Here is a 12,024-nt window from a genome sequence, read left to right as displayed (position 1 = left end):
TTGTTTTTCATTGTATATCATCCAAATGTTGAATAGGATTAGATGATATTCATTAATTATAATTCCACACCATAAAATCTTATAATTCTGCACTGTGGAATCAATTATAATTCCACACAGTGAATTGATCAGCTGTTTGGGAGCATTCTTTCAAATTAAAAGCCATTTCTTTCTTAGTATAGACCACTTAGATATTCATGCCAGTTTCTTTGTGGTATGATGAAGGATATAGATGAAGGGGCATATACCTAAACAGAATATCTATTTGTTTTTATTTATTATACATAATCACTGTTTCCTGCATCAGCGAGGTAGTGCCAGGAAACAGACAAAGAATGGCCCATCCTTTCATATACATGTTTTTTATTATTATTTTGCTTTGTAGCTGTCTCCCGCATTAGTGAGGTAGCGCAAGGAAACAGACGAAAGAATGGCCCAACCCACCCACATACATATGTATATACATACACGTCCACACACGGAAATATACATACCTATACATCTCAACGTATACCTATATACACACACAGACATATACATATATACACATGTACATAATTCATACTGCCTGCCTTTATTCATTCCCAACGCCACCTTGCCACACATGAAATAACAACCCCCTCCCCCCTCATGTGTGCGAGGTAGCCCTAGGAAAAGACAACAAAGGCCACATTCGTTCACACTCTGTCTCTAGCTGTCATGTAATAATGCACCGAAACCACAGCTCCCTTTCCACATCCAGGCCCCACAGAACTTTCCATGGTTTACCCCAGACGTTTCACATGCCCTGGTTCAATCCATTGACAGCACGTCAACCCTGGTATACCACATCGTTCCAATTCACTCTCTTCCTTGCACGCCTTTCACCCTCCTGCATGTTCAGGCCCTGATCACTCAAAATCTTTTTCACTCCATCTTTCCACCTCCAATTTGGTCTCCCACTTCTCCTTGTTCCCTCCACCTCTGACACATATATCATCTTGGTCAATCTTTCCTCACTCATTCTCTCCATGTGACCAAACCATTTCAAAACACCCTCTTCTGCTCTCTCAACCACACTTTTTATTACCACATATCTCTCTTACCCTATTATTACTTACTCGATCAAACCACCTCACACCACTTATTGTCCTTAAACATGTCATTTCCAGCACATCCACCCTCCTCCGCACAACTCTATCTATAGCCCACGCCTCGCAACCATATAACATTGTTGGAACCACTATTCCTTCAAACATACTCATTTTTGCTTTCCAAGATAATGCTCTCGACTTCCACACATTCTTCAACTCTCCCAGAATTTTCACCCCCTCCCCCACCCTCTCATTCACTTCCGCTTCCATGGTTCCATCCGCTGCCAAATCCGCTCCCAGATATCGAAAACACTTCACTTCCTCCAGTTTTTCTCCATTCAAACTTACCTCCCAATTGACTTGACCCTCAACCCTACTGTACCTAATAACCTTGCTCTTCTTTCAAACACTTTACCCAACTCAGTCACCAGCTTCTGCAGTTTCTCACACGAATCAGCCACCAGCGCTGTATCATCAGTGAACAACAACTGACTCACTTCCAAGCTCTCTCATCCACAACAGACTGCATACTTGCCCCTCTTTCCAAAACTCTTGCATTCACCTCCCTAACAACTCCATCGATAAACAAATTAAACAACCATGGAGACATCACACACCCCTGCCGCAAACCTACATTCACTGAGAACCAATCACTTTCCTTTCTTCCTACACGTACACATGCTTTACATCTTCGATAAAAACTTTTCACTGCTTCTAACATCTTGCCTCCCACACCATATATTCTTAATACCTTCCACAGAGCATCTCTATCAACTCTATCATATGGCTTCTCCAGATCCATAAATGCTACATACAAATCCATTTGCTTTTCTAAGTATTTCTCACATACATTCTTCAAAGCAAACACCTGATCCACACATCCTCTGCCTCTTCTGAAACCACACTGCTCTTCCCCAATCTGATGCTCTGTACATGCCTTCACCCTCTCAATCAATACCCTCCCATATAATTTACCAGGAATACTCAACAAACTTATACCTCTGTAATTTCAGCACTCACTTTTATCCCCTTTACCTTTGTACAATGGCACTATGCAAGCATTACGCCAATCCTCAGGCACCTCACCATGAATCATACATACATTAAATAACCTTACCAACCAGTCAACAATACAGTCACCCCCCTTAAATTCCATTGCAGTACCATCCAAACCCGCTGCCTTGCCGGCTTTCATTATCCGCAAAGCTTTTACTACCTCTTCTCTGTTTACCAAATCATTTTCCCTAACCCTCTCACTTTGCACACCACCTCGACCAAAGTACCCTATATCTGCCACTCTATCATCAAACACATTTAACAAATCTTCAAAAGACTCGCTCCATCTCCTTCTCACATCACCACTACTTGTTATCACCTCCCCATTAGTCCCCTTCACTGAAGTTCCCATTTGCTCCCTCGTCGTACGCACTTTATTTACCTCCTTCCAAAACATCTTTTTATTCTCCCTAAAATTTAATGATACTCTCTCACCCCAACTCTCATTTGCCCTCTTTTTCACCTCTTGCACCTTTCTCTTGACCTCCTGCCTCTTTCTTTTATACATCTCCCACTCATTTGCATTATTTCCCTGCAAAAATCGTCCAAATGCCTCTCTCTTCTCTATCACTAATAATCTTACTTCTTCATCCCACCACTCACTACCCTTTCTAATCTGCCCTTCTCCCACGCTTCTTATGCCATAAGCATCTTTTGCGCAAACCATCACTGCTTCCCTAAATACATCCCATTCCTCCCCCACTCCCCTTACTTCCATTGTTCTCACCTTTTTCCATTCGTACATGTACTCAGTCTCTCCTGGTACTTCCTCACACAAGTCTCCTTCCCAAGCTCACTTACCCTCATCACTCTTTTCACCCCAACATTCTCTCTTCTTTTCTGAAAACCTCTACAAATCTTCACCTTCGCCTCCATGAGTTAATGATCAGACATCCCTCCAGTTGCACCTCTCAGCACATTAACATCCAAAAGTCTCTCTTTCATGCGCCTATCAATTAACACGTAATCCAATAACGCTCTCTGGCCATTTCTCCTACTTACATACGTATACTTATGTACATCTCTCTTTTTAAACCAGGTATTCCCAATCATCAGTCCTTTTTCAGCACATATATCTACAAGCTCTTTACCATTTCCATTTGTAACACTGAACACCCCATGTACACCAATTATTCCCTCAACTGCCACATTACTCACCTTTGCATTCAAATCACCCATCACTATAACCTGGTCTCGTTCATCAAAACTACTAACACACTCACTCAGCTGCTCCCAAAACACTTGCCTCTCATGATCTTTCTTCTCATGCCCAGGTGAATATGCACCAATAATCACCCATCTCTCTCCATCAACTTTCAGTTTTACCCATATCAATCTAGAGTTTACTTTCTTTCACTCTATCACATACTCCCACCACTCCTCTTTCAGGAGTAGTGCTACTCCTTCCCTTGCTCTTGTCCTCTCACTAACCCCTGACTTTACTCCCAAGACATTCCCAAACCACTCTTCCCCTTTACCCATGAGTTTCATTTCACTCAGAGCCAAAGCATCCGGGTTCCTTCCCTTCATATACATGTATATATACATAAATGCCCATATTCACATGTATACATATCAACATATACATACATATACATACACAGACATATACATACATACACATGTACATATTCATACTTGCTTGCCTTTATCCATTCCTGTTGATACCCTGCCCAGCAGGAAAACAGCATCGCTATCCCATGCTTCAGCAAGGTAGCGCCAGGAAAACACAAAAGAAGGCCACATTCATTCACACTCAGTCTCTAGCTGTCATGTGTATTTCACCAAAACCTCAACTTCCTATCCACATCCAGGCCCCACAGACCTTTCCAAGGTTTACCCCAGATGCTTCACATCATTCCAATTCACTCTATTCCTTGCATGCTTCTCACCCTCATGTATGTTCAGGCACCGATTGCTCAAAATCCTTTTTACTCCATCCTTCCACCTTTAATATGGTCTCCTGCTTCTCCTTGTTCCCTCCACCTCTGATGCATATATCCTCCTAGTCAATCTTTCCTCACTCATTCTCTCTTTATGTCCACACCATTTCAACACACCCTCTTCTACTCTCTCAACCACACTTTTTTGTTTCCACACATCTCTCTTACCTTTTCATTACTTACTTGATCAAACCACCTCACACCACATATTGTCCTCAGACGTTTCATTTTCAACACATCCACCATCCTCTGTACAACCCTATCTGTAGCCCATGCCTCTCAACCATATAACTATAACTACTATTCCTTCAAACATGCTCATTTTTGCTCTCCAAGATAACGTTCTCTCCTTCCACACAATCTTCATCGCTCTCTAAACCTTCGCCCTCCCCCACCCTGTGACTCCTGCTTCCATGGTTCTCTCCGCTGCTAAGTCCACTCCCAGGTATCTTAAACACTTCACTTCCTCCAATTTTTCTGCATTTAAACTTACATCCCAATTAACTTGTCCCTCAACCCTACTGAACCTAATATCCTTGCTCTTATTCACATTTACTTTCAACTTTCTCCTTTTACACACTTTTCAAAACTCAGTCACCAACTTCTGCAGTTTCTCTCATGGGTCAGCCTCTAGAGCTGCGTCATTGGCGAACAACAACTGACTCACTTCCCTAGCCCTCTCATCCCCAACAGACTGCACTCGCACCTCTCTCCAAAACTCATGCATTAACCTCCCTAACCACCCAATGCATAAGCAAATTAAACAACCATGGGGACATCACACACCCCTGCCACAGACTGACATTCGATGGGAACCAGTCACTCTCCTCTCTTCCTACTCGTACACATGCCTTACATCCTTGGTAAAAACTTTTCACTGCTTCTAGCAATTTACCATCCACACCATATTCTCTTAAAACCTTCCACAAAGCATCTCAATCACCCCTATCATATGCCTTCTTCAGATCCATAGACTCTGCATACATATCCATGTGTTTTTCTAAGTATTTCTCGCATACTCTCTTCAAAGCAGACGCCTGATCCACACATCCTTTACCACTTCTGAAAGCACACTTCTCTTCCCCAGTCTGATGCTCTGTACATGTTTTCACCCTGTCAATCAGTACCCTCCCATATAATTTCCCAGGAATACTCAACAAACTTATTCCTCTGTAGTTTAAACACTCACCTTTATCCCCTTTGCCTTTGTACATAGGCACTATGCATGCATCCGCCAATCATCAGGCACTTCACCATTATCCATACATACATTGAATATCTTTACCAACCAATCAACAGCACAGTCAACCCCTTTTTTAATAAGTTCCACTGCAGTACCATCCAAACACACTGCCTTAATGGATTTCATCATCCACAAAGCTTTCACTACCTCTTCTCTCTTTATAAAACTATTTTCCCTAACCCTCTCACTTCATACACCACCTTGACCAAAACACCCTATATCTGCTGCTCCAGAATCAAACATTCAGCAAACTTTCCAAATACTCACTGTATCTCCTCACTTCATCACTACCTGTATTACCTCCCCACTTGCCCCGTTCACCGATGTTCCCATCTCTTCTCTTGTCTTATGCAGGTTATTTACCTCCCTCCAAAACATCTTTTTCTTCTTAAAATTTAATGATGCTCTCTCACCCCAACTCTCATCTTCCCTCTTTTTCAACTCTTGCACCTCCCTCTTGACCTCATGCCACTTTTTATACATCTCCCAGTCATTTGCTCTCCTTCCCTGCAAGTATCATCCAAGTGCCTCTCGTTTCTCTTTCGCTAACAACCTTACTTCTTCATCCCACCACTCACTACCCTTTCTGATCTGCCCACCCCCACCTCTCTCATGCCAAATGCATCTTTTGTGCAAGCCATCTATTCCTCCCTAAACACATCTCTCTCTTCACCTGTCCCCCTCATGTCATTTGCTCTCGCCTTTTGCCATTTTGCACTCTCAGTCACCCCTGATACTTCCTTACATATGTCTCCTTTCCAAGCTCACTTACTCGCACCACTCTCTTCACCCAACATTCTCTCTTCTTTTCTGAAAACCTTTACAAATCTTCACTTTCACCTCCACAAGATAGTGATTAGACACCCCTCTAGCTGTCCCTTTCAGCACATTAACAACCAATATTGACTGTTTTACATGCCTGTCAATTAATATTTTTTATTTTGCTTTGTCACTGTCTCCCGCGTTAGCGAGGTAGTGCAAGGAAACAGACGAAAGAATGGCCCAACCCGCCCACATACACATGTATATACATACACGTCCACACACGCAAATATACATACCTATACATCTCAATGTACACATATATATACACACACAGACATATACACTTACTGGATTAACATGTAATCCAGTAATGCCCTTTGACCATCCCTCTTACGTACGTATATATACTTATGTATATCTCTCTCTTTAAACCAGGTACTCCCAGTCACGAGTCTTTTTTCAGCACACAAATCCACAAGCTCTTCATCATTTTATTACAACACTGAAAACACCTCATGTACACCACTTTTACCCTCAACTGCCACATTACTCATCTTTGCACTTAAATCACCCTTTGCTGTAACCCAGTCTCATGCATCAAAGCTGCTAACACACTCACTAAGCTGCTCCCAAGACACTTGCCTCTCATGATCTTTCTTCTCATGACCAGGTGCATAGGCACCACTAAACACCAATCTCTCTCCATCCTATTTCAGTTTTACCCAATCAATCTAAAATTTAGTTTCTTTCACTCACATACTCCCACAACTCCTGCTTCAGGAGTAGTGCTACTCCTTCCTTAGCACTTGTCCTCTCACCAACCCCTGACTTTACTCCCAAGACTTTCCCAAACCACTCCTCTCCTTTATCCCTAGAGATAGGGGAGAAAGAATACTTCCCATGTATTCCCTGTGTGCCGTAGAAGGTGACTAAAGGGGATGGGAGAGGGGAGCTGGAAACCCCCGTCCTTGTAATTGAATTTCTTTAAAGGGAAACGGAAGAAGGAGTCAAGCGGGGAGTGATCATCATCCTCGAAGGCTCAGATTGGAATGTCTGAATGTGTGTGGATGTAACCAAGATGAGAAGAAAGAAGAAATAGCTAGTATGTTTGAGGAAAGAAACCTGGAAGTTCTGGTTCTGAGTGAAATGAAGCTCAAACAGAATATCTATACTGCTTTATTCCATTATTCTTCATACTTTGGTAAACTGACTATAGTGTGGATGACTACATTCATTGCACTGATAACTCTTAGGTTTGTCTTACAGCTTTAAAGATGGCAGTCAGTATGCTCTTTTTGCCGGACTGACCCGTGTTCATTACGCTAATTATAACAGTATCATAACATATGCTTATCTTTAACCCAGGGTTACAGGGTTACAGTCACCTGTATGTTATGATTTCTTGGTCAGAAGTTAAATGCTTATAAAAATTGACATCGTAAGATGGAATAGTTGATTAGGTAGGTAGTAGTAATTGGTGTATTACTGTTATTACCCATCTGGGTATTAGAAGGATTAGTGAAGGCACCATTGTGAGCCACCATTTCAGTGGTTGTCAAGTTGCACTCCTTTAATGCAGGTAGCTGATTTCTATTCCTCACCCACACATGGACTGCTCTCATTCTTTCTACTGATATAAAATCTCTCTCCTTGTCATATGTAGCACTTGACATCACTTAACTTACACAACTTTGTAACCCCAGCTTTTCTGGCAGTGAGCACTATGTGGCAGTCCTAACTTTTGGCAAAATGGTAGAAGTAATAGCTAGCAGTAGAAGTATTTAGGAGCATTAGGTAGAAGTAGTAGATTAGAACATTAGGCAGGAACAATAGCCAGACTCATTAGGTTGGAGCCTCTGAAAACACCGAGCTGGCATTGCCCTGTGCCAGTGGCCTGTTAAGGGTGAGACACTCAACGTTAAGAAGCAGTATGTAAGTTCAACAGTTATAGAGTCTCTTTTGCCATGGCCACCCCTTTGAGGGCTTTCCCAAAGGGAACAGGTATGAGAGACATAGGTAGATAGATAGATGTTTTCTCAGTATCAGAGTAAGTTTTTTTCAGTGGGGAGTTAGAATGTCATTTTGGTACCAGAAATAATTTGTATTCATGAGATTTTCTTCCTCCTCCCACCACTCTCTGTCTATCAGTGTTAAAAACATTTTGTTTCATGCCCTTTACAATTCAGTCATTTATTGTGAGCTTAAGAATTAAGAAATTTGTTACACTTGATGTCTACATCAATCTTCAGGCATCAACCTTAAGTATGTTATCTTGATATTTCTTTCCACACCCCAACCCCATTTATCAGGTAATGGTTTTAAGAATTATTAATCGCAGATACAGAAACTTTATAGTTTTGACCTTATAAAGGAATAGTAAAACAGGACCATTTGCTATTTTGAGATTTTGCCAAAGATTTGACACATTTCAGGAAGGTAGTTGGGAATTAATTATGCAGTTAATTTATTATAAGAAAGCTTTGGGATAAATTAAGGGAAACACCTCTAGAAATCATCAGAAGCCACAAACACCGTACCCAACTGAGTATTAGGATGGCTGTGTTGATCTGTGAAAATATTAATTACTGTAAAAGTAAGGAAAACATGTCTAGAAATCTGAAGAACCTGTGAAAATCTAATTTAACTCATAATAGGGAGGGCTTTGCTGATCTGGGAAAATGTGGGGCACCAGAAGGGAAATATTTGTATAAATCAAGAGAATGTGTCAGATAAACTTAGTTAGATAATGGGGGGGGGGGATTATGCTGATTTGGAAAAATGTGGGATGCAGTAAAGATAAGGGAAGCACATTTACAAATCAAGAGAACTTGTGATACACTTACCTGCCACCTCCTAGAAACATATATTAATGTATTTCCAAATTATGGAAAGTATTTATATAAGCATTACCAGTAGCTATTTCTATGGTGCTCCTAATCTAGAACTTTACCAAACCTTAGGATAGTTTTATTATTAAAGGAAAAGAATACTAAATAATTAACTAGTCCCATGGGTGAGTTTGAAAGTAAAAGTTTGGGAGTTGGTGGTAGGAGAGGAGGTAGGTGGATTACATGATACTTGAAGAGGGTATGAATGAAATTATTTTGCTTTGCTGTTATTGTGAAGTACATGATGACACTAGAAATTGTAAAATGCAATTGTAAATTATTTCATTATTAAAGAATAAGAATATTAGGTACCATGCTTTGATATGTACGGCATAGTAGAAGGATGAACACTAGTTTTTTAAGAGGTGTGCATCAGTGGCTGGGAAACGCATCCAAACAATTTTGCAAAGGATAGGAATCTCATATTTTTTTTTATCAGCATCATTATGAAATTTATTATGGCCAAGAAACCTTGGTTAGTTTGTTCATTTTTTCCTTTGATGATACGATGATTATTAGAATAGGTCTGTTAAAGATTTCTAATTCATAATGTGTCTTATAATGATGACAGAGCAGAATAGTTGAGTTGTGTTGCATAGCCACAGCTAAAAGATTTATATCCATATCCCAGTTGGTGCACATATATTTTTAGTTTTAGTGTCATGGCATGATTCCCATGATCACTTACAGTTTGCCATGCCTTCCATAGTAAGTGTATCCATTTCGGTCAGTTATGTTTATGTTTTTTGATGTATGCTGTCACAGTTTATATTTAGATGTTTTCAAGTTAGTTGTCATATCATTATACTGCACCAATAAAGATCATCGTCATGAGATGGAATTTAATTCCTCATGATTTGCCATTGCTTGTGTATTAGGAAGGTAATATTATTTTGATGTAGTATCCTTATAAAAGGCATTTTGACAGAAAAACATGACAGCATCGGTATAGATATCTCATTTTTAATGGAGAGTAATATTAATCATAAGGTAAAACTAAAGCATATTTTTCAGAACTCTTGTTGTTGCAAGCCCTTTACATCACTCTTAAGAACTTTTACTCTAATTTTTCTGATGTTACTTATGTGAAACATCTCTCTACAAGCTATCAATGTATGGGGGCCCACTATTGTTGCAAACATGTATCTTAATAAATATCATGATGTTGGTACAATACTAATGATTTTTTTTTTCTTCCAAGGAGAGGCAGGTGGCAACAAAATGGAAGATATGATTCGTGAATTATCAGCTGCTCTGTCAGGAGTGAAACATGAACAAGATTACATGGAAGTCCGAGAACGTATCCACCGTTCTATTAATGACAATACTAATTCACGAGTGGTCATGTGGTCTGTGTTTGAGGCCTTAGTGCTTGTGGCCATGACAGTTGGCCAGGTTTACTACCTCAAACAATTCTTTGAGGTTCGAAGGGTAGTTTAGATCTCAGCTCCATCATAAAAAGTAGGCTATCCATCTTCATTCGGTAGAAATTGCAACTGAACAAAATACTGTTGTACAACTGTAGCAAATATACTCGACTTACTTTTTTCTTTAATTTGAAGTAGTTCACTTGTAAAAAATGCATCACTGATTTAGTATTTCTACATTTATCAAAACTATATTATTAATGGGCATACATTGGGGTTTATACACCTGTTATAGTGTAATAGGTTCAAGGTGAATGCTGCTAAGATGGGGATATTAACAATCTTATTGATATACTTGTTATCCTTTAACTATATGTTTTTCTAAATCACAAGATTATAAAAAAGCTATTACAGCTTTGTATGATTTTTTGAAAACTGAGTACTTTTAATGCCAGTTGTAAATTATCCTTTTAAGGAATCTTTTAATACTGGCCACTAATACCATCCTTTGCTTTCCAATATTAAATGTAGATTTCAGAGTTGTATGTGATAGGTATTTATGTACTTTTGTATGTTATGGATTATTAGCAAAGGAAATGAAGATTAGGGAGATTACTCCTCTGCTGACTTAAACTGTTTTTATTTAAACTATCATCATTTCATTAAATTCATTATCAGGAAGCATATAATTTATTTCAAAAATGTTTGCTATGATCTCTTTCAAGATCTAAAGGGGAATTGTTGTGTTTTGTATGTATTTTTTAAGCTGTGGCATGGATGTAAATTTTGTGTGTGCAGTTCATTTAAAGTGAATAAAGTTTATATGTTATATCTGTCATTGTGTACATGTCCTTAAAAACTGGAAACATTCTTGCTCGGATGGACTTACTTATGTTTCTATGGACTTAAATTGCATGAAGTAACAAGTCATGAGAGTCAGAAAATGACAGTTGCATCTTTGGGACAGTGTGAAAAGCACATTAGAGTTTGTGTTAATTTAAGATTCTCCAGCGTTGTTTGAGATCATTTGAAGTTCCTAAATCTGTCTCTCTCTCTATCTATCTAACTATATCTCTGATGTCCTCTCCCTCTGGGAACTCCCATCAAGAGGGTGGCCAAAGCAGAAGAGTCTCCACTTATCCCTGTCTTTAGATGTCTCCCTTACATTCACCATTCCACTCATTCTTCCACTATTTTTCTCCCTCCAGGACTCTTCCACTCTGTTTCCCAATGTAACAGGTGGTCTTCCTCTCACACCCACCTCTTTGGTTGCACTGTCACATTCTCTTCTTGTAAACTCCCAAACTTGCATTTTTTCAACTTTCCCAGACCACTTTGAAGTATTATGTTTCAACCACTCTACAGCTCCACAATTCACTCCCTTTGCATTCCCTGCCATAAACATCTCTCACACACCCTCTAATTTCTTTCTTCATTCCACCTAGTCATACCATATGATCCTCTCAAATAAGTCATTTCCATAGCCTGGATATTTGACTTTTGTGACTCATTCTATGTCAATGTCATGGCTGCATAGTTTAGGGTTAGGAGGACTACACTCTTCCTTAATCCTTCCTTCACTTCTGTACTTACACCTCTACCCTTCATTATTCTATTAAAGGACCCAGTGATCCTTCTACCCCGTACTGCTATCTCCTTTATCTCTTCTAGCATCTCACCAAACTTACC

General features: G+C 39.7%; 1 protein-coding gene across 1 annotated transcript in view; it reads left to right on the top strand.

Moving 5' to 3' along the window:
- The window catches only part of CHOp24 (transmembrane p24 trafficking protein CHOp24), a 34,259-nt gene extending 23,093 nt beyond the window's left edge, over window positions 1-11,166 (top strand). Inside the window, exon 3 of the mRNA XM_071668791.1 lies at window positions 10,170-11,166. Coding sequence (XP_071524892.1) covers window positions 10,170-10,408 — 239 coding nt within the window. The 3' untranslated portion in view covers window positions 10,409-11,166. The remainder of the gene's footprint in view (window positions 1-10,169) is intronic.
- Window positions 11,167-12,024: the final 858 nt, after the last annotated feature.

The sequence above is a fragment of the Panulirus ornatus genome, chromosome 13 (assembly GCF_036320965.1).
Source record: "Panulirus ornatus isolate Po-2019 chromosome 13, ASM3632096v1, whole genome shotgun sequence".
NCBI classification, from domain to species: domain Eukaryota; kingdom Metazoa; phylum Arthropoda; class Malacostraca; order Decapoda; family Palinuridae; genus Panulirus; species Panulirus ornatus.
This window is presented reverse-complemented; position numbering and strand designations above follow the sequence as displayed.